Consider the following 23,828-nt stretch of genomic DNA (forward strand, 5'->3'; position numbering starts at 1 on the left):
TACAATAGTGAGCAAATAGTCCACACACCAAAGAAGAATGGGTTCTTCCCTGGAGACAGCTTACATCTTACTGAGGTGTCCTTGAAAGGCAGGGTTGCATAGACACATGTGGACCCCTGCTGACCTTCATGTGGGGGAGGAGGTTTATCTCTGGAAAAGGACAAGACAGACAAAATGCTTGTGTACATATCTGAAATGTAATTATACATGCTTAAGTGAAACCTATTGTTTGTTACAAGGGCTTGTACGCATACACATTTAAACTGTGCTGAGGTAAAGAACACATAATGTCAGCGGACAGCAATTAAATAAAACCTATTCTTTCTTAATTTACTCAACACCTGTTGGATCCCTTGTAAACTGACGAATTTCGCGATTAAAAAAGGAGCAGTATGTCCCTTCTCGGATGCCCTAGTTGTGGCGGCTAAGCTAGTAGCCATAGCTTTCGTTTCAGCTACCTACTATGTTTGTCACTGGAGCCAATTAAAGACAAAACAGCGAAATTTGTCAACGACCACACAAAGTAAGCTTTTTCCACTTTGGTTTTCGAGGCAAATGTGAGCGTTGTCAGGCTTCCTCAGCATTAGCAATGTTAGCTAACATCATATTGCTAGCAAGGTAGCAATATTTAAATACAACATAGCAGTGAACGTCACTGTTGCAGCTAGCTAGGACCGATAAGTACATGAGCTGTATACAGTTTATGAATTTAATACACGTTACCTTACCTACAACATACTTACTCTGTGTTTAACTCTGTTGTTTCCAGCAGCTGGGTGATAAATTAATGTTAGCCACCATAAGATCAAATTAATTTAGATGGGGCTGAAGCTATGTTATAATATAATGTCAGAAAACAGTGACAACTTCCCAAAACAACTTCCCAGAGTTTGAGGTGATGTATTAAGTTTGGTTGTTTTGTCTTACCAGCAGCTATAGGCTTTATAAGTTGACCAGTGTTTACTGTGTAAGACAAGGCACAGCAGAAAATCCTCACATTTACAAGGCTGGACCTGAATGTGAGGCAATACAGCTTTAAAAAAAATAAAATAAAGAAAAGTTCAATTAATTGTCAAAATACTTGTTTGCTTAAACACTTATTATTTTATAATTATATGATTAATTGTTTAGCCCATAAATCAGTTTGTCAGACCCCAAATTCACCCTTCAGACAGCTTTTTCTTTCGTTTTTTTAATTCAATTTACACAGAGAAAAGCCACAAATCCTTACATTTGAGTTGCTGGTAAAGGCTAATACTTGGCATTTTCCTTTGATAAATAATACATGTATAATGATACATTTAAATCTTTAATCTGTGTTGTTGTTAATTTAATGTTGATTGATCAACTAATTATTTCAGCACTAACCTTTGTGGCAGCCACAGAAGTGAACCACGTGCTTCAGGATAACTCATTTTTCTGTGTTGAATTACAGCAAATTAGCACAATCTATTAAATGATACTACTAACGGTACTATTCACTATCCAACCTTTTGCACCTTCCGTTTATCATTACTCAACACAGTAATACTTCAAAAGCTTACGTCCTTGACATGAGAGGTGAATCAGTCAGTCTGTAAAGATCGGTTTGTCATGAGGTCAAAGGTCTTGTTTACAAATACCTTAACAAAAATGTCATTACTTGATAGAAGCAATATAATAATCCAGGACAGTGTGGCGTACTGATGTGAGTCAGTGTTGAACAGTCGTATTCACTGAATACCTCATTTAGCCTTGAACTATAAGCCGTTGCAAAGAAGCATGTGTTGGTCTAAAACCAATTTGTTTCTCTGCAGGTTGGAGAATGGTTGTGAATCTCTGTCTTCCACATTTCTACACAACAGCTCATTGTAACAAGGTATGATGCATTTCTCCAAGCTATCACATAACTGTAAGTTCCTCCAGCTCCTCATTTGTTTAACATGTTTAATGCCTTAATGTCAGCTCTCATAATTTTGTCGCACAAAGCTTCTGTGACACCCAGGTGACATGTTACTACAGTTACTCAGGACTTAAAGCAAGTTTAAACCCTACTTTCTACACACAAGTAGTGTCATATGAGGGCACCGTTCATCTTATTTTCCGTTTTAAAAAAGTTTATGAAATCTGTTGAGATGAACAGGAAGAATCAGCGTACGTAGACACAATATGGCTAAGGACTGAGGTGGAGGACAAAGCTGTGAAAATAGAAACGCAGACGGACAGTGTGGGAGACTGAGTCACATCTAACCTTGCTATGTTCTTTTTATTGAGATTTTGGTATCTGATCTCGGCTCCATTTTTTTTTTTTTCTTACTCCACTTCCACCGCACCGTTTTAGCCACTGTCTTTTATATTGTGACCTTTATATTGTTATAGTTTTTTGTAGCATTTCTTGTTGCTAAGTGTGACCTGAGTCGGCTGCTCTGAGCCACATTTTTAACGAGACAAGGCCCTGAAACTTTTTTTTAGAGGTATTGAAAACATGCTTGAAATTAATACTTACAAATGAACATCTTTGTAGTAATGGGAATATTGGAGCTGTACTGTATATGATGATATTTTTGTTATTGTTTCCTGTCTCTGTGCTGTTTACTGTCCATTTAAAGCAAAAATAAAATCCATAAATAAGATTTTCATATACTGTAGCTTCACTTTTCAAGTGATCATTTGAATTATTTTTAACTGCAGCTGTGTGCTGATGGCTATGATGTCACAAACCTTGTGTCAGCCGACCCTTCTCTCCGGAAGCGAGGTTTCAAGCTGGAGTACTTCCTGCGTCCACCTGTACAAGTAAGATTGCACCTTTGTACACTTTAAAAATAAACTTACCTGTGGCTTTTCATCTGAAAAGGTCAAAGTGTGACAAACCAATTTTGTTGATATGATTAATTAAATCTTGAACATGAATTTGGGAAAATTAATTAAAAAAAAAAAAAAAAACTGTTTACCTGGATGACAATGAGCCTGTATCTACTAAGATATCCCTTACCCCTCTTTCCCATCTTCTTTATCTTTTCTATCTACTGTGTGATTGGTGTGTGGTTAGCGCTAAATTTTCCTCTAAAACAAAATATGTCAAGCCAGCGCTCGTTGTGACTGATGCCAAGCAAAGTTCCCAATAAATTTCCCAATAATTTTTCACAGAGTATATTCAGTCTTGCAATGTCAGAAAAATTAGTCAAGCCTCAGGCATGAGCTCTCTTTAAGGCAGAATGCAGTACCTCTTTTAACTCTATCAACACCCACGCTGTAATTTTTAGCATCGAACTGCTGAAGGTGAGCACGGTTAAATTGAACAACTGCTTTTATAGATCAAAAAGACAGAATGATTCCTATACAGATGCTATAACCCATCTGCTTCTGGCTTGCTACCTGAGACTGGTGCTGCATGCACATTGAAATTATGTCCTTTTCATTAGTTTATATGCATGTATTAAATATACAACTGTCAGCTAGATGGTAAGCTGCATGAGAAAAAGGTAAGCTGCTTATAGTTATCAATTAGACTCAGACAGATATGATCACTAGAAGTGTTTTTTAATTGTAAAAGTGGGCAGGATCTGTGGTAACATTAGTAATACATTTGTTCCTGTAATTAATACATTAATATGCATTTTTCCTCCATTTCTCTCAGGTGACATTAAAGTTTGGCTTCCAGGTGGAGCTGTGCAGGGTGGATGTGGAGCTGTGGTCTTGGGGTATGGACCGAGGACAGGCCTGCAAAAGACTGGAGATCAGCACCAGCTCTGATCGGCTCCCCTCCCAGAATTCTGGTGAAGGCAGCAAACAGGTTCAGCAAAAGGAACAAATGCAGATGCAGGTAAAGGACCAGAATAAACAGAACAAACAACATGCGCAAAGCAGTAAATCTTGTCAGAGTAAAGGCCACCAGTGGAGTCTTCAGGCCCGACAGTGGGGCGAAGAAGCTCCAGATGAGCCTAAACGAAAGGGCCATGTGTTCAAGTGTCCCTCAAACACTGAATCCAGTAATTCTGAACCAGAGTTCAAACTGGTGGGTCGTTGCGAACTTAGGGAGGAGACCCGAATCTGTTTCACACGTTCAAATTTGAATCCCCGCCCTCCGTTCCCCTCCCCACCTCCTCCACAACCTGCAAACTGCCGCCAAGAGGAGCTATGGAGCCGGGGTCCGCTCTCGCTAGGCGCTGTGACACAACTCCGTGTGACTGTGCCACTTGGCGGTGCGGCATCTGCTCTCGGGCTCAAGGCTTTGGTCGTGTGGGGACAACCTGCCCGCTGCTGCCCTGCAGAGGAAGTGGAGAGGATTAAAAGAGTCCATGCTGCCAGTGAAAGACGGCTGCCGCGTCCCGTGTTGTTCGCCTCTTCTGTCAGCCAGATGAAAGCACCACTGCCAGCAGCCACACCGACAAAGTATGTGTTTATGAAGCGGTCTTTAAAAATAGTATTATTTTTTTATTTTCCTACTAATTTTCTCTTGGCTTTTTGTCTGACTCCAGCAATCTTTCCATCCCAGAAGAGTTCCTTGACCCGATAACCCAGGAGATAATGATGCTGCCCATGCTGCTGCCCGGTGGTGTGTCAGTGGACAACACAACTCTGGAGGAGCACCAGAAGAGGGAGGCCACTTGGGGTCGACCCCCGAACGACCCCTTCACCGGTGTCCCTTTTACTTCAACCTCCCAGCCTCTTCCTAACCCCCAACTGAAAAGCCGCATTGACCACTTCCTCCTGCAGAAAGGGATGGCTGGGAGGGACGGGATGTTGGGGAGACACGGCGAGGGAGAGAATCTGCAGGCCTCAAGACTTATAACCTCCAAAGAGGATAATGGACAATCCCAGAACTCTCCATGTCTCAGCAAAAGCTCAACAAACAATACTGTTGTTCAATATAATGCTGACACCAGTAAGACAGACAGGACTACAAGAATAAAAGACTCTAGATTGGGACATTCATCAGATAATAGGAATCACACATCTAACTCTTCTAAAACAGATAATAAATCAGAGTTCGAGAGAAGAAAAAAACAAGATCCAAGTAGAGAATCAACAGAAGGGTTGACAGCTGAGCAGCAACTACTACCTCAAACAAAAAGACCAAGATTTGATGCAGTTTCATGTGAGTATAATGTGTTCTCTAAGAGTAAGATCCTTAAACAAATCTGTTTGGGGTTTTTTTTTCTGCTGACTTGTCTGACGTGTTGTTTCACCATATTTCTTCAGCACCAAGCTGCAGCTCACACGAGCAGCGTTTGTCAGCCAGCCTGGATGAGGCCCTCTTCTCTGCCCTGCAGGGACGACCCTCCTTCACCTCAAACTTGTCCGAAAAGAGAAATGTTACTCCTGAGTCTGAACCAAAGAACACCTCTCAGCACTGTCAGACTGCAGGCACGACAGTAATGCCAACAGGTAAGATTTTAGAAAGCCCACTCAGAGAATTACTCCACCCCAAAACCTTTGTGTGTCAGAAGATACTACCCTACACTTGTACGTGTTTTTAGACCAAACACGTACAAGCATATGTGTTGGTTTGTGCACATCGGAGCATGTGCCTCCCACTCTACAGCCGAGTTTAGACCGACTTTAGCCCTCTCTGCAAAACGTTGCAGCTGTGTAGGTGTGCTGGGATGTGTTCAGTGTTTCTGATGTCTAATGCCAAATCAATATAAATCCAGTGACTAATTTTCCATCACATTTGTTCGCCAGGTGAGAAGACGACGTGCTCTGCATGTTCCTGTTCGGTCTCCGTTTACTCTAAATCTGCATTATCCATCTACCGTCTCACCTGCGGTCACTTGCTCTGCCGTTCCTGCCTCCGGAGGGAATCGCACCCACTGAACTCTGTTACTGTATTGACATCCAATCACATCTTGTGTCCTGACTGCCAAAGCTCTACCCCACGCAGTGACATCGTACGTGTGCATCACTGACCAATGTCGTAAGAGGCTAACCTACATCTTCATAGCCTGTGAAAAGAAGAGGAGGTTCTCAAGGTGAAGATGGGATTATACTGCGGATGTAGTGTCAAAATACATTTTCATATATGTGCTGTACTGTATGAATAACTTACTTAAATCAAATTATTCATCACTTCTTTCTATTTTTGATATTCTGTAATATTTTTGTTTTATTTCCAATTCACACAAGATACAAGTACCTCAGTCTAGCAAGGAATTCTTTTTCTTTGTCCTGGTGGCTACATAATGCCCAACATGTACATAATCAGGTCGCAAAGGCCTCATAGAAAGGACATTAGTCACAGCAAAGAACGTAACATAAAACTTACATAAAGAATGTTAAAATGTTCTCTTCCACCCCCTCTCCTAGTCGTCGCCTTTTCATCGAGCGTTGAAGAGTAGTTGCAGCCTTGGTTCTGCAGCCTTTGTACAAACCCTGGATGTGTAGATGTGTTGAGGCCACACCAAGAAAAGGTTGGCGGACACGAGTGCTGAGAGCCAGAGGCCAGAAGGATTAAAGTAGAAATGGAATTGACCCAAGGTTGTGTGGTCATTGTGAATGAAACACACGGGTCAAGCTCAGCCTTTCCTTCTCCACTCCGTTTACCACTTAACATTATACTGTATAGGTTGTGTTGTGCGTTGAGGTTAATGTAGGCTGAACACTTATTGATAAGGACCTTTTGTGACTGAGTATGTACTACTTTTTTAACATTTCTGACGTGTTAATTTCTGCAATTGCACGTTTACCTCGCTGTATTTAAACAATTCTTTAAAGGAACAACATATGTCTGAATTTTTGTTTAAAGCAGGCAAAAAAATGTACTGAAATTATGAACAGAATTTGAAGAAATAAACCTCCTTGCTCTTGGCGGTCCAAATCTTCTGTCCTAGTGGTGTAAACAACACCAAGACTTCTCCAAGTCTCCAAGTATGGACTGCTAGCTGCTAACGACTAACGGTAGCTACAGTTATCAACTGTTACTCTGTTAATAAGCTGCCCCTCAGTTATTTGGACTAGGATTTCAACAGATGGCTGACTCTTGAATATTACACCTTTTAAAGGGTAACTCCACCAAAGTTTACAGGTCTTAGGGAATGTGAAAAAAAGTAGTATAACGCCTTTTGGGGCTCCAGAGGAAGCTGCATGTAATCTGATAAATTGCCTCCAGTGATATCTCTCAATGGCGAAGTTGCATTGTGGGTAATGTAGGTTCCAGGTTTTAAAAAGCACACCTGTAACACTGTTGGACTCATGATGGACAGTTTAAAAACAAATGACCAAAATCAATACAGCAGAACCAGAGATATCCCCTTTTTCATTCCATTTTCTTTTCTAATTTAGGCGACTACGTTACCCACAATGCAAGTTAGCCACAGGTTGACATCACCTTTAAAGTTGCCATAATTCAGTCAAGTTTTTGTTTATCCTCTAGATATATGTCTAGTTTGAGTTCCTATTACTTATGACTTTCGTCCCTTTAAGGTGCTTTGAGGAATTAAATATGTGCACAATGTTTTCAGAGTTCACTTGCCCACCTTTTCATTTCCTACCTCTTAAAACGTCACCCTAATTAGCTGTTATGCCTCTCTTTGTGTGCACAAAAGGGTTAAACAGACTAAAGTCAGGAACAACAGTGTTTATTGGGCTCAATAATCAGAAACGGCATGATTTATATGTCGGTTTCCCTGACAGCATTTAGCTTAACCAAGGTCATGATCCTATATCCGCTCAGCGAGCAAACACAGGAATAAGTTGTTCTGAATGTGAAATGGAGGCAGCAGCTTCACTGTTTCAGGTAGAAGTGGTCGATAAAGCGCTTAAATGAAATCAGGCTGTGTTGGAGTGATTTATTTGATGATAGTTTTTGCTTTCAAATGTATGACAAGGGACAAAACACTGGTTTACTACATATATGTGGTGTTAGACAATGTTCGACAACACTACAGGTACAGATCAGTTACAATACAATTCAATCATACAGCCTGTTGGAGTGATATTTACTGCCTGTACATGCCAAATGTGCTTTATGCGCTCAATAGTCAGAATCAGGTTGAAGCTTATTTTTTTGGTTTATACATGTCTAATGTAAAAAAAGAAAAATAAATCTACCTTTAAACTTTAACTTGATTTCACTACTTTACTAGTAAGATTTACTTTCAGATAAGATACTTTAATTTGTGAGAAGAAATAAGTTTGTCACACTTAATGTCATATTGTTCAGGAGTAGAGTGCTGCAAAATAAGACCACATGTTGCAGTGCTGCTAATTAAAGTAAACTCCCTCACACTACAACCTGCTGCTGCCTCTGATGCTCAAGTTTTGCCATTTACTGCTTACATGTTAATCAGCATCACAGCAGCTAATGGCTGAGATACAACCCCGAGCATGCAACAGGACACTGACGTGAATAATGAGCCTCAGGTGTTTATGTTTATTTGAAATGCTAATGTTGTTGTGCTCATTAATACTTTTAAATCACATCAGGAGGATAATTGGTGTGACCTTGAGGTCGCCACAGTTGCCTGCATGTGAGTCGAGTAAAACCCCAAAAAAAGACATCTGATTTGTGCATGATCGTCACGAAACGTACTTATTGCAATCAATCTAATTAGCTGTCCACGCGTCTCATTAGTTGTTCTTGTTGTGCCATTTTTGGGGTGTGTACCTCCCAGATTATTCACAAAAGTGACTCCAAATGAGCGTGGCGCAGCCTTGAATACAGAAAAAGGCATCTTGTGCTGTCATCGCTGTTTTCTCAGCGTAGATTTGTTAGATGGCACACATCTGATGCAGAGCCATCTCCGCCTGCGACCTCTCTCTGCGCGCACGCCGGTGGCCTTCGGGCGCGCGTGCGTGCGTGTGGAGAGAAAACGACGCTGACGTCAGATACGAGTGTCAATCGCTTTCGTCAGGTCATGTCCATCTGCTTATAAGTGAGGAGATCAGAACATCAGTCACACATCCATCCATCAATCCAACCCAGGCAGGAGGGACATACAGGTGCGCGGAGCTCATCCACAACCAGCCAGCCAGCAGCGATGCCTCACTCCTTGTTCCCCCTGTGCGTCCTGGGACTCCTCGCTCTCTCCTCCGCCTGTTACATCCAGAACTGCCCCCGAGGAGGGAAGCGGGCGCTGCCGGAGGCTGGGATCAGACAGGTGAGGACCATTATCCTTTCTGGGAAATCATCTTTCTTAGATTTTTTAAATTTCTTTGGGAGTCTTGAGATTGGAAATTACCCAAGTTGTCTGTGAGCCTATTCTGATATTGTATAAAGTGATCATCGATGAGAAATCAGGAAAATCTAAGTAGGCTATAAAATATTGAATGTGTACAGTTGAATGTAATTGAATGTGACCAGCCCACATTACTTTGTGAAAAAAAAAAAAAGTCAATTTAAGTTAAGTTAGACATGATATATTGAGGACAATGTCTTCCCAGAAGATTCAAATCAATTTTATCACATTGCCTCAATGGGCTTTACAATCTGAGACAGTGAGAGACATCCTCTGTCCTTAGACCTTCGCTTCGATTGAGGAAAAACTTCCATATTGACCAAAAAAAAAAAACCTTTAACAGGGGGAAAAATAGATAGAAAATGTTTTTTAGGACCATAAGAGTAGATATTAGATGTGTAAATCCTAAACCTGTGAATTAAAGCTTGTAAGGGAAACAAAAACTGAAAGTAAGATGCATTTCAAGTTTAAAAAAATATGTATTTGTAATGATTTCTAGTGCAGAGGCGAGCTAAATAAACACATTAGAAATATATATGAACATATACTAAATATTTCCAGCAATTTTCATGGCTGTTTTCATGCCCATTATCAGCTTTGTTTGAATACGACCAGGAAGAGTGAAAGTATTGTCTGAACATGAAACAACAATCTATGTCCCTGCTGTATACACAAGGATCAGAACAGACAGTGACAAAATAAAAGTAATAATGTTAAAAAATGGTTGCTGGTTTGTAGCTTCTGGTTAATTCTTTAATCTATCCAATTCTCCACCAGTGCATGTCTTGTGGCCCCAGAGACAAGGGCCGCTGCTTTGGCCCAAATATCTGCTGTGGGGAGGGCCTCGGCTGTCTGCTGGGCTCCCCAGAAACAGCTCGCTGTGTGGAGGAGAACTACCTGCTCACCCCCTGCCAGGCGGGAGGGAGACCCTGTGGATCTGAAAGAGGACGCTGCGCTGCTTCAGGACTTTGCTGTAACTCAGGTGCAGTTTGGTTTGATAATGTTTGTCATGTTCAGACGAGTAAAGAAGTCTGGTATGGTGTTGTGGGCACATTGAGAATAAAGTTCCTCTCCTGTCCTCCCTCTCAGAGAGCTGTGCGGTGGACTCTGACTGCCTGGGGGAGGCCGAGGCCTTAGATCCCTCCGACAGCTCTGTGGGGAGCTCGCCTGCAGACCTGCTGCTGCGCCTGCTACATGTGGCCACCAGAGGACAGACTGAGTACTGACACTGTCGTCTGTGGAGCTTCCTCTGCATCTCAGGGCCTGGAGGTGCAGAATGAACATCATCCCTGTTCCACTATAAGCCTTGAGATTTGAACCCTGAAACAATAAAATGCCAAGTCGAGCTTTCTTCTCTCTTAAATCCCCCACTGTTGTGATTTTTCTGTATCTGTAAAGACAGAAAAAAGAGTGAACTTCAACTTTAGTAACTGGCTACTTTTATCCAAATCCCCTGGAAGAGGAGTCACGATAATGGCTTTGCAAAAGTAGGATTCATGCTTGTTCCCACTAGTGAATGTATATACTAATGCACATACTGTAAACAAAATTTTATTCTATATGAGGGTTCATAACATGCCTCAGAGCTCCATTTCAACTAAGTCAATTGTAGCAGAAAACACTGTAAATAAGTCGGAGATTGAAGATTGAAGAGTCATCCATGTACAACATCTGAATGACAAAGATAAAGCAGTTACTTCTTGTGTGGTAGGAATATTCTTGTATATTGAGAAATACAGAATGAATCACTGCCAAAAAAAAAAACAACCTTTCCTTCGTCTGCTGTCATTATTACAGATGATTCACTGATAAACCTGTTCATCTGTGTCTGCTTGTGTGCACATGTGTGTTTGCATATGAAAACCTGACTAAGAGTGAAAGGGATGTCATGTTACCCAATATAGGTAGTGACTACTTCTGAGAAATCAGCCATTACAATTGTTTCATCAGTTTCGATTACTTGAACGCAACACAATTTGTTTCTCTGCCACCTAAAACTAATGTTATTACTGTCATGGGGGTCAAGAGGGGACAACAAAGGGGTTTTAAAAGTGCAGTATTTATTATTTATTTATTATTATTCATAGTTAATACAAATAAGTCTCTAAGTCTAAGTCTAAATAGGGGGGCAGCATATCACCAGAGTAACCGCTAACTGCTGCTAACTGTAACTGCTGTTAGCTAGTTAGCTCAGTTCGCCGTGCAGCTCGCAGTCCAGACAGGGAGCTCAGAGCATCAGAGAAGTGTTGGTGTTTCCACTGCTAGTACAGGACTGGGCTAGCTGGTTAGCATGCTAAACATGCTTTGCAACACAATACATATATGTCATAACACCAAAACTGTTATTCCTTCACATCCTGTTGATAATTTTAGTAAGATTTTGAATGCTTTCAACATAAAATTCTGGCATTTTGTAATTTTAAGGTAGATTTAAGGTGGTTTGTAGCCATTTTAAGGGGTGATGAGCAAAATGACCAGACCATATTCACCCGGCGGCCATTTTCCTCTGACACAACGCTCAAGGATGGAAGCTCAAATGTTGTAGGGACCCTAACCCTAACGTAGGGAATCTGACAAATTGTTATTTACCACCTACCGATTGATCCGCAACTGTAAAGATGATGAATAGTGAAAGTCTGAGGGGACATTTTGCCATATTTCAAGGTAAAAGAACATATTTGATAAACCATTAGCTAACGTTAACATTCAGCCACTTCCTAGCCAACATTACTGTTTGATTACATCAGTGAGTTGTTACTTTAGAGCTCATTTACAAGGCTCAAATAAACTCTAAAAGAACAACACACATGTTGGACACACTTGTTCAAGCCTGGAGGTGAAACTGGCAGGATGTAGTCAAACAGTAAGCAAGTGGCTGAATGCCAACGTTAGCTAACGGTTTATCAAATATGTCGCTTTACCTTGAAATATGGCAAAATGTCCCCCCTGATTTTCACTTGTGATTGTCATTTCCAGTTGCTCAGAGCTTCTCCACCCTGAACGTGACGTTATAGGATAATGGCTGCCGTGTGAATATAGTCCATGCATCCCTGTCATTAACCCGCCATTACCTCGCTCTAAGGTTAGGCTTGTAGTTGAAGTTAACAAATTACCCCTTATAGACAAGCAAACACGTCAGTTGTTGCAAAGTTAACATAAATTGACAGTGCTGGTGTGGGATCAGATCTTTCATCTCCTTTCTCTGTTGTGTATCGACATGTCCAATATGCGTAGATGAAAGTCAGTGAAAACTAATCGTCACATTCCTTTTGTGTGTGATGATTGAAGGCTCTTGTTTATGCCAGGACTGTGTGTGATGGCAGATGTCTGTAATGTGTTCCTGATCCAGCTGGAACAGGAAGCATAACGTCCCACATTTTGACAGTTAACCTGTTTGGACTCATTCAGTACTTGTGGGGCGTCTTCACCTTTCGGGAATTTGTTGCAAAACTGACTGAGGCATCCTGTGTTTCCTTTTACTTTGAAAACCCTTCATAGGTTTATGACCAAATACATTTTTATGACACTTTCACTTTCTTTTGTTTCTTCGTTTCTTTCTTTTTCCAGTATCAACACACCTGAATGCATAAAGCCAGCAAGTGTGGTCAAACCAGACCTAAGCGGTTTGTTTTAAAGACACGAACAAATCCAGCAGATTTAATTCACAAGGAAAAAAAAACAACTTGTCAGAGCCTTGCAGTACTGCTTTTATGTCAAACTGGCTCAGACAGGAGGGAAACAAAATAAGTCTTGAGATTTGAAGGCTTAACATGGGATCATGTATTAAGTGGTGCCAATACCATACAGACGCTGGACGGTTTTGAGTATTACCACATTGCCAACTTTCCCTGATTCAAAATAAACATCTGAGAGGTCATGTGCTACCATAAAAATTCCCCTCAGTGACAGTTTGATGTTTTTGTCACATTAATTACACTGTATGGTTTGCACGGCATGTGAAAGAGGTTTACAAGCCACACCTGAGAACACAATGAACTTGAAATGTTGTCTTTACTGCTGAGCTGCAGCTTCTGCACTGTTATACCTTGTTGTCAGATTGGTATCTTTGCCAACATGAGATTGTTTTGTGTCAGTTAAGCCGTTATCAATACCAGCAATCTTCTGCTCTGCTTGTATTTGAGGACTGTGTTGCCAATCAGATTTCTCATATTTATAATTAACTTTTTGAGTTAATTGTTCCACAGATTCATGTGCTTGAGCTCAGGTCTTCTGGTCGAATGATTGTTCCCATGATCGTTACTTAATTATCATGTCTCAAGCCCCAGAGGGCCTGAAACCTCGTCTGTTCGTGTCAGTCTTGTATGCCGCATGCCTCATCTATTGCCTTGAGGTGGAATGAGCCAAAAGCATGAAACTTGGCCCAATAACAGGAAATGTTTCCCATGAAACTTGAGCCCACTCAGCCAAATGGTGACACTAATTATAGCCAAAAAAATGCAGTTTTGGAAAGGCCACACCCTTAATTAACACAGTGAATCCAACTGACTTGAAATTGGACGCACAAGTCTAGTGCAATGTGCTCTAAAGAAAGTCACTTGGGCCATAAAAGTCTGCTGTGATGGATTTTCTGCCATTTTGAACTTTTAAATAACAGAATAACAGAATATGGTAATCAAAAAAGAAAGAATTGTCATAGACTGATGTTTTGTGTCTCTTTGCTTCAGATTTTGGTTGCACACTTAAATTGTGTTCACACACTTAGCCCACATTTCCTCTGCCATCATGAATCTGAAGTGGCGTTCGTGATTATCTGTCCGTGTGCTTTGGCCGTCACCTCTACTGAAGGTAACTAGCATGATTAATTCTCATGTTAAAACCAAGAAAACACTTGTATTGAGTCAGTGTTTATCTGAGGATAAGTTATGTATGTTTTTTTAAATATGTGTCTGTTTTCTCCCTTTCCTTTTTACACTGATGTTAAACTTGGCTTTTTATAGACCTGTATCATTTTGCTTAAGCCAACATTTGACCTTGATCAAGTTTCCATTTGACCTTTAATGTTTAACGGTGACCCATATATCATCTCTTTCGTGACTCTGGGTGTGGTATTTTTCAAGCTTTCATTGTCTATCCATCAATCAAACGAGATCCCGGTAAAAGAGTAGTTACTATTAAACCTGTTGAAGCCTGTCTCAGTACATATACCGGTACAACCCACTCATCCAGCTGTCAGACTCAAAACGAAACTAACGCTTGTTCACATAAAGACTTTCAGCTCACCACTGGTTAAAGCTGGGTTTGGTACGATGGAAAAAACCGTCAAGCCCTGGCTAGATTTTAAAGTATCCGGCCAGTAAACCCTGCGCCCTGCACTCGGGCCACTCTCCAAAGCCACTCCCGTAAAACCATGAGCGCGCACTGCCCGACAACTGCCATTTACCACCGACGGAGTCCGAGTCCTCACGAGCGGTGGGAAGGAGAGTGTATCGGTGCATCGTTTTCATCACAACATCTAACAACAAGTAGCTACCTCATGTCTCATTCACCTGTCAGTAAACACCTAATATTATCATATTGAACGTAAACACCCAACGAAGCCATTGCTAGCATTGATAGCTGTCAAGCTAGCTTTGTTAGCATTCAGAAATTGTTTTGAAAGTGTATTTAGATGTAACTTGTTGCTGGTTAGCTAGCAACAGCTGGCTATGGTAACAGTAGATATGACAGAGCTAAAACATCAAGATTAGTGGTGGGCCTGCTACACGTTTGTTTTGTTACCCTCAGTGATTCACTGACAAACGTGAATATTGTATTGGACTCGTAATAATACAATGTTTTGTACGTCAGAGCTTCCACGATGACAGCATCGTTGACTCTGATGACAAGGACACGCCAGAGCGAAGCACATCATGATGTCAGAGAGGACGACAGGAGGGCAACCAGCAGTGTCCAAGGAAGTGGAGGCAGAGGCCATGGACGTGGGAGGGCGACAGGTCAAGTAGCAGATGTTTTTTTTTCTGATAAACACCACCTACAACTAAACTACTTGTGTTTGTACAGTATATTGACCAGGCATGTTACTTGGACACAAGTGCCCTAATCAGAATCACATTTATGCCAAGTAGTTTTTCACAATTTGAATTTGTGTTTTGGTGCGTAACAATAAACACAGTAAATAGAAAAATGTAAAGAAAGATAAAGGGCTGGTACTTCAAGTCAAAAGCATGAATAGATAAAATGAAAAAAAAGTAATCATTAATCATTTAGACAATATACAGTACAATTAGAATAAACAACTATATACAGGAGGGCCGCCAGAGGTTTCTTGACTGATTATAAAAACAGATTAGTGTTGGCCAACAGGTTAGGCTGCTGATGTCGCTGCTGTCGCAATCCTCTACTGTTTTGGCAGCAATTGTCCTGTAGAAAGAAAAGCACAAACAAGCTTTTCAAGGAACTTCAAATATCATATTACTTTAAAACATTACTTGTCCAACTCCTGTGACTGAAAAGTCATCATCTCTTCAAAAATTATAATAATTACAGAAAATTGGATAAGTATGGAGAACTACATGTATTTACAGGACATAAAGGTACATTTCAATGTGTTTACGTGACATTAAGTTACATCTGAACGTGTTTATGGGGCATAACATTTTTATTGACTCTCAAACACAACTCTGGAGTTAGCTGGGTGATGGGAAGCTTATGTGATAGGTAGCAAGCGATTATTTGAAGGGGCTGGTAGGTGTTTCCCACATTCTACTGTGGTCAGCTGACAGTCAGATCATGATCAGATCTATTTTGATGAAAAATGTCTTACTAATATGTAATAGTCTCAAGCAGTAGGCTCATAAGTGACTGCTTGGACCAGCACTTGAAGCATTTTCCATTACTTTTTATATTGGATCCCTTCTAAGGAGCACAATATGAAAGAAGGACACATGTATATATGAAATGTATCCAACAAAGATACATACTACACGAATAACAGTGGTCTGATCCACGTTGCTATCAGCGTCAAGTTACACTCACCTGTCAGCGAGACTCAGCAGAAATAGTGGAAACGTGAACTGACGTCCCTCTCATAACTGTAGGCCTCAGAAATAGGCTACATCGGCACATTTTGTAGTCACAGATATATGCAATCTTCCCATGACCTCTGAACAGTGGACTTGGCCTTTCACACGTGTAGCACACAAGAATTAGCCCACTTCTGGCTAATGTCCCAACAGCCCAGGGTAGCAGTGCATGTGTGAACACTGCTATATGGATCAGATCCACAGTACGTTTAAACGGTAACGTTACATGTAAATATGTTTCATACTGCAGTAGTCTATCATAGCTAGCTAGCTAACTAACGTTAGCTACAAGCTAACATTTCTAATAATGGGCTAATACATAAGACAGTGACATAAGGAGCTAACGTTAGCTACGTTGACTACATAATGCAGAGTAATAACACATTTCCCCCAACCAAAACAAACCAGCTCATTACATGTCCAACAGAGACACAGCTAACATGGCGTCCGTTTTCAGGCCTTCGACTCCATCAATTGTTGCCATCGTTGAACAGCCTCTCCAGTGTTGACTCTTGTTTCACCTCTTGAGCAACCAACTTCTTTTTGTTTTGTAGTCTTCTCCAGTTCAGTCTTTCTTGTCCTGCTCTGTTTGGCAGTGAAAGCTGCTGTAGGTACAGCTGGTAGTGAAAAGTGTGGCTGCACTTTCTCCGCCATTTCTGTCCTTACACCTCAACCTCACTCCACCACAGCTCCAGCAGTGTGTTGAATTGCCTCCGGTCATGCGCAGTGAGTGATGGGCGGGGTCAGCGCAGGTGGGCGGGTCGATAGACAGGTGTCCATAGTAATGTGTGTGTGAGTGTGTGTGCGTGTGTCAGTAGGGTATATAAACAGCAATAAGACATTTCCTCCCCACATCTTCTCTGCCATCATGGACCTGAAAGTGGCGTTTGTGGTTATCTGCCTGTGTGCTTTGGCCATCACCTCTACTGAAGGTAACTATCATGATTCATTCTCATGTTAAAACCAAGAAAATTGCATTGAGTGAGTTTTTATCTGAATATGACAGCAGTTCTTTTAAATAAATGTACATTTAGAGATTTCTGGGGGAGAACAGTTGCCTGTTCATATGAATCTTTAGAGTTTAAACAAGTTTGTGCATGTGTTGTGGGAAAAGCAGAGGATTTAATTCTTTTTGCAGTTGTTCTTGTATTTGTTTATTGATTTAATCCAGCTGCTTTGTATTTTTTCAACCTGCAATTAGAGGGATTGTATCAAACCTGTTCCAGCATGTGACTGGTCTGATTGATTTAACTGGCAGTTTTCTGTCATCCTGCCATCACCGTTGCACAATACAAAAACATCAGTCCTGTTCAGTTAAACGGTATCCAGCATTGATGTTCAACTCTACATTTTTTTCCCCATTTTATCCGTTATTAACTTATAAAATAAAAAATAAAAATCAAGTCCCAAATAGTATACTGGGCTCTTGAGGAAAATGTGCAAACCGAAGTTGTAATAATGGGAACATTTCCCAATCCCAGAAAAAAAAAAAAAAAAAAAAATTGGGGAGATTTAAGTTGACTGCATGACACTGTTCGCAAAGAAACACAAAACATCAGGCTATTTCTTTGTCAATTCCTGTTATTCTGTTATTCTACATTTTATGTTTCCAATATTGATATCATTGATCTTTATCCCACATTGCAGCTGGCATCCCAAAATGCTGCATCACAACAAAAAAGTCCGTCCCTAGACACCTGCTGCGGAAGGTTCACAGATATGATCTGCAGGAAAACAGCGGCGCCTGTGACATCTCTGCACTGATGTGAGTGATGAAGAGCAACAGTGAAGCAAATTATCTCAGTCATTTTGTAGTTGCCCAGTTAGTAAACTAGCTATGGCAATGAAATTAACTTCCAAGCAAGAGGGATGAGTGAAATGCTTTAACTGCAAATTATGGTTCCATATAAAGTATAAATATATTTTTTTGCTGGTCATCTAAAACTGAAACATCCCTTTCTTTCCTTGTGGATCCACAGATTGTATGTAAAAGGCATGAGCAGACCCATTTGTGCTCACACCCACATGGAGAAAATCGTGAGACGTCTCTTGAAGAAGACAAAGCACAGAACACCCTGATGAGCTGTGCGATGAATATATTTCACAAACTTTGTGTGTATCTTGTCTCTACAGTTGGTGTCTCAGGAGCTTGTGTCATACAGAAGCCCTTATGATTGTTTCTTTTTTTATTTACCGACGATACAAAATATTCAGATCAACTTGTGAAAAGTAGCGTTCAGTTTGTAGGTGCTTGTATTTTTCCATTCTATACCCCTTTATACCTTTACTCCACAATATTTCAGAGGGAAATGTACTTTATTAAAGCTATTGTGAATTTTCAGGTTAAGATTTAAATTCAAAACACCCAATCATGTATGAAATATGACGCTGTGTTACAAATTAAAGTAGCCAATGGAGCAGTTCAATCAGATCCACCTTGATTGATTGTTGACATTAAAGTGCTGCTTACATGTTGATGCAGCGATAATAAAGATCCAGTAATAAAACGGTATAACACTGAGAGGGGCCATCCTGCATCATGAGTACTTTACTTTTGCTGCTTTATTTTGTGCTAACAGATCTGTACTTCTACTTAAAGAATATTTTACATTTTTGAATATTTTGAATATTTTTTTATTGTGGTATTGGTAAATGGTGTGAACGCTTCTTCCACCACTGCATTTATACAAAAATGAAAAAATAAAATCTCTGTAAAACGTCATTTATGTGTTGTTTTTTCTTTCATGTCATTTTTATGTATGCCTCTTGATTTAGTAGAGGTGATAATTGTTAAGCGTGGCACTGGGCATCAGAGGAGAAGCATGAATATCACGTTAATACTGAACTTAATTTGTACTTGGTGAAACATTTTCACATTTACCAAGTGTTCGTTTGTCATGACAGAGGACTCAAGGATACAGATGGTATTTTATATATCTGAGGAATCTATAAATGTAACTTTCGGATCTTTATAGATATGAAAGTAAAATAGACTGGAATTTTCCTTGTTCAGTCTTGTCCTCTGATGATTAAAACCCTGACCCCACTCTCTCGTCAGTCATGACTAATCCCACAAAGACAAGCTGTTGCTCACAGCAAAGCCTATTAAACCTTCAGGGTGGATGATTTATTTGCTTTCATTCCACAGTGAGCTATCATCTTAAAAATCAGAGACAGATAAGTGAAAGAACCTTGGTCAGTAACTCTCATGTTTTTTTTTTAGTATTGTACTTAAATGCATTTAAAAACGGCAGACATCTTTTACAGAATACGAACATTTGTCATAACCTCATTTGATATAGTTTGAGTTATGATCTTTCACCCATTAAAAGAATGTAAAAATCATATGCAACACCAGGGCAACATTTTCTTACCCAAATTTTTGAATAATTGCTTTTTCTTCCTTAGATAAAATGTCATAAAAGTTAACCTCAGTGTTATGCGGATGGAATCTTTTTAATGCTTTCTGACGCCTTGGTATTACATTTTTGAGTGTTTGCTTTATAGTAAAACTAAAAAATAGTGTTTTCTCCAAAGAAAATCAACTTTCTCTTGAGCGTGCCTTTGGAAAAACTTCTGTCCAGTATTGTAGAGCATTAACAACCAACACTTAAATCATCCAAGACTCATAGAAATGTATTAATCCATCAAAACACTGCCTTTTAGTATCCTGAAGCATGTCTTCAATGCAAAAAGGGAGAAATTAACTGTGCTTACTTTGTGCACTGATACAGACAAAAGGAACTCAAAAAAAGCTTCAGGCTGTGTCTGACGCTGCTGCAGTAGCGTGCAGACTTCCAGGTTTTATTCATGAGTAATTAGTTATGTGTTTTTTTTTTGTAAATCCTCACTGTGTCCTTTGTATGTAATAATTTTGGATTTTGGTGACATCTTATCACAATCCAGAAGTGGCAATGTAAAATTACAGTAAGATCAAGGTATACAGTGATACACCAGTTCACCACTCCACTCACAGTCATAGCCGGCTATTAATCAGGTTAAAGCCTGAGTAGTCTTAGGACAAAATGAAAATTTCATGGCCTGGCCAATGAACATTAAACATGCTTAAAACTTTTGAAATGGCACAGAAACAAATATTTTAATTGCTTCACAGGTACAACACACACCATTTAGTTAGTTAGGGAAGGCTTAGGCAACAGAACTACTCGGTTAGGTTTAGGCAAACATTGTCGTTTGGGTTAAATTAACTACATTATTTATGCAACTTTACTTTACGGAACCTTACCTTACAAATATTACGTACATTACTGAAGATACGTTATGTATGTGACGTAACATAACTTCATTGGTAGGTTAAGATAAGTTATCGTTGACTTTTGGTTACACACTGGGTTAGGGTTAGCAGTCTCCTGGGAGAAAGTCAATCCATCCACCATCCATCCCATCCTTCTCTCTAAGCAGACTTTTATTGCCCTTATTGCAACGTCACCAGACTTTCTCCTATATTGCCCATCCTCAGGCAGTTTTGATTTAAAAAAAAAATAATAATTTCTAAGTTTCGACAGAAAAACACCTCCAGCACATTTCTAGTAATCTGAGTCACCCAGGCTCTTAAAACGAGAAGTAGCGCTTTCTCATATGTGACTACTCGAGTCAGAGCAGGTTTCTCCCGTCATGAGGCTTTAATGTGTGTTTCCAGCATCTTACGCAATTCATCAAGAAGCTCTCACCAAACCGGTGGAAATATATTGTTTATTGAAGTCAAATCTGAATAGTTAAATGTCAATCAGGCTCCATGACGTCAGCAATGGGAAAAAATATTGTAAGAAAACAAACAAGTTGGGGCCACAGCAAAAGTTACCTTAACACACAAGAACATGGCACAGCTGTGTGATGTTAAACTCTTGTTGACACTTTCATATATCATCATTATTCACCAGTAATTTAACTGTCAGCCAGAGGTGTTTGGCTGTGGCTCATGTTGTCCCAACAGGCAATATGATGAAAGGTTGATCAATGAGAGATCTTTGTGCTTGGAAAAAGAAGATACAAATTATTATTTACAACTTAAGTGTAAATTAAAAACGGATAGCCTCAAGCATGCGAGAATACAGAGCAGGCTTGCAAAAACAATCAATCTACAGAAAGATCACGTGGTTATCTGTCGTTTCATCAGTTCAAGATGTTTTCTTTAAACTGTGAGGACTTCACAAGTCTGATGTAATAGCGCCCTCTAGTGGAAGACTGATCAGAATCAGCTTTACTGGCCAATGTGTGCACTGAAACACAGATCCAAAATACTTTACAGGAAGGTAGAAACAGGACAACACTTCACACACTTCATATTAGAGTACACACATTAACAGGTTGCTTATTGGCATTCATATAAGCAGTGCACTGACTCTTTATTAGTCATCATAGAGCACTTATAAATGCCTTATTGTCCTTGAACATATTCTGCAGCTATGGGCCGTTAACTAAGAGTTGTCCTTCAAATACCTCCTTATTACTTCTTATTGATAGTAAGTCAGGAAATTGTTAAACATGAATTAAGATCTTACATGTTTTGCTCATTATGGGCCTTACATGGTTACATGGAAGCAACAGAATGGGTTAAGTTACAGGAAAAAAGATGCAATTAAATTACAGATAGATTCAGTGAAAAGGGGGACTACTAACAGGATTACAATTTAAAATAAAGATGATCTTGAAAAAATGATATACTAGTCTGTAACCATGCTCATGCACACACACGACAACACTTCACAAGCCTCACACAACAGCACTCTGGTCTTTAATGAATCAGAATACACACTCGTTATTATGATCAAATAAAAGTAATCTGCTCGATATGTTTTTTCTCTTGTCTTTATTTGAATATGTTTGCTATTTTTTCAAATCCCAAAGTAACAGAAAGTTATCAGATTACATTACTTAATTTTGTGACACTTGGATTACGTTACATTTTTTAACAGGTAATCAGTCGTAACCCTCTCAATCCTGCATATATGCTCCTAATGTGCATGCTAATAAGCAACAGGTTAATGGTTAATATGTGTTCCCTTGTCTAAAGTGTTACCAGAAATAGTCATACAGTCAAAAACAGTGACAATAAAGTTGAACAAAAATAAAGTAAAATAAAGAGACCGGTGCAAGGGAATGTAGTGTACAACTCCAGTGAGTGACACTGTATTTAGGTTAACCAAAGTGAGTGTGTTCATAGACAGTAGCATGCTGAATAGCAAATATTTGTCTGTTAATGTGCTCTGTACATCGATCAATCAGCTCCTCACTACCGCGGCAAAGTAGCACCACATTCTGCATGAAGCACTTCCTCCTGACAGAGTTTCACTCAGGAAACTGGCTCCACAATGATACATGATCCTGTTCGCTTTGTTAGATCTTATCTTCACTGTCGGATCACTTTCTACGGCGCTTGACTCTATAAATACCTCAAGATAGTGAGGGATAAATATAAAGTAGCTGCCATTTATAAGATGTATTTAGAAGATATGCAGATTGAAAAATTTGGGTGTGCTTCATTCAAATGAGGAAGTTTGTCCTCCAAACAGCAGATTTATAGTTGCAACATACAGAGAGTTTTTACAGAAGGCATTTCGCCTACTTGTCTACTGAAGCATGATGACTACTTGTTACCTAACAATGTTTAACTTGGCATAACGATCAGGCAGCTCTTCAGTCTAAAGCTAAGCAGAAATGGGCTGCAGGGTGTCGTTAAAGGAATAAAATGTCTACTTAAAGGTGCCTTGTAGCGTTTTGGTGCCTTGTTTTAGTTTTTACTGGAGTATTAAAAGTATTTTTCAGGCTATGAAAGTACTTAAGAATGTAGGCGCCCGGCTTTGAAAAGCTTCGGTGAAAGCTGTGGCAAACAGAAAGGTCTTCAGCCTTGATTTAAAAGAGGTAAGAGTTGGAGCGGACCTGCAGTTTTCTGGGAGTTTGTTCCAGATATGTGGCGCATAATAACTGAACGCTGCTTCTCCATGTTTAGTTTTGACTCTAGGGACTGAAAGCAGACCTGTACCTGACAACCTCAGAGGTCTTGATTGTTTTACAACGTAGCACAATGGTTGAGAAATGTATTTTGGCCCGAAACCATTCAGTGTTTTATAAACCAACAGCAGGATTTTGAAATCTATTCTCTAACAGATAGAAAGCCAGTGTAAAGATCTGCTTTTTTGGTTCTTGTTAGCCACTGACTGACATCACTGGAGGCAATTCATCAGATTACAGCTTCATCTGGAGTTACACCTTTAAGCACAGTACCTGAGTAAATGTACTTAGTTACACGCCATCACTGAAACTGAATGATTAGCCATTACAAATTGAAACATTACAAACTGGAATATCAGTATAAGTCATACTAACATGTACGCTTGATTAAAAAAGCGAATAAACTGATGTTTTATAATAATACAAATTAATAAAGTTACTTTTTCAAATAGATATTTAAAATGAACCAGAGAACAGATGTGGAAAAACCCACTTTGCTTCAATTGTCATGAGCAATTCATTTAAATAAAGTTTGATAAACATTTTCTGCAGGTTTTTTTTTAATATATAAGCAACAACAAAAAAAAAAAAACTATCCCAGTGTTGATGTCACGTGACTTCCTGTAAACGAATGACAGTTGTGGTTGAGGTCCGCCCA

At 39.8% G+C, this 23,828-nt stretch overlaps 3 protein-coding genes across 4 annotated transcripts; all 3 read left to right on the top strand.

The window, feature by feature from the left end:
• The first annotated feature begins 443 nt into the window (after positions 1-443).
• ubox5 (U-box domain containing 5) lies at positions 444-7,746 on the top strand. 2 transcript variants are annotated; one of them, XR_012178772.1, is made up of 8 exons: positions 444-523; positions 1,797-1,858; positions 2,671-2,772; positions 3,617-4,371; positions 4,458-5,077; positions 5,182-5,367; positions 5,665-5,951; positions 6,286-7,746. XR_012178772.1 is itself a non-coding variant. In XM_073465356.1 (7 exons), the coding sequence occupies exons 2-7, from the start codon at positions 1,805-1,807 to the stop codon at positions 5,886-5,888; spliced, it is 1,941 nt and encodes a 646-aa protein (XP_073321457.1). In that variant the 5' UTR covers positions 444-523; positions 1,797-1,804; the 3' UTR covers positions 5,889-7,746. The 2 variants fall into 2 exon arrangements, 1 of the variants encoding a protein (XP_073321457.1); XM_073465356.1 differs by having other exon boundaries at positions 5,665-7,746.
• Positions 7,747-8,497: 751 nt separating this feature from the next.
• Positions 8,498-10,518, top strand: avp (arginine vasopressin). The gene is made up of 3 exons (XM_073466356.1): positions 8,498-9,077; positions 9,933-10,137; positions 10,245-10,518. Exons 1-3 carry the CDS (start codon positions 8,958-8,960, stop codon positions 10,379-10,381), a joined length of 462 nt encoding a protein of 153 aa, XP_073322457.1. The 5' UTR covers positions 8,498-8,957; the 3' UTR covers positions 10,382-10,518.
• A 6,539-nt stretch (positions 10,519-17,057) lies between these two features.
• Positions 17,058-18,278, top strand: ccl27a (chemokine (C-C motif) ligand 27a). The gene is made up of 3 exons (XM_073465957.1): positions 17,058-17,130; positions 17,846-17,963; positions 18,178-18,278. Exons 1-3 carry the CDS (start codon positions 17,067-17,069, stop codon positions 18,275-18,277), a joined length of 282 nt encoding a protein of 93 aa, XP_073322058.1. The 5' UTR covers positions 17,058-17,066; the 3' UTR covers position 18,278.
• Positions 18,279-23,828: the final 5,550 nt, after the last annotated feature.

Source organism: Pagrus major, chromosome 5 (assembly GCF_040436345.1).
Source record: "Pagrus major chromosome 5, Pma_NU_1.0".
Taxonomy (NCBI): domain Eukaryota; kingdom Metazoa; phylum Chordata; class Actinopteri; order Spariformes; family Sparidae; genus Pagrus; species Pagrus major.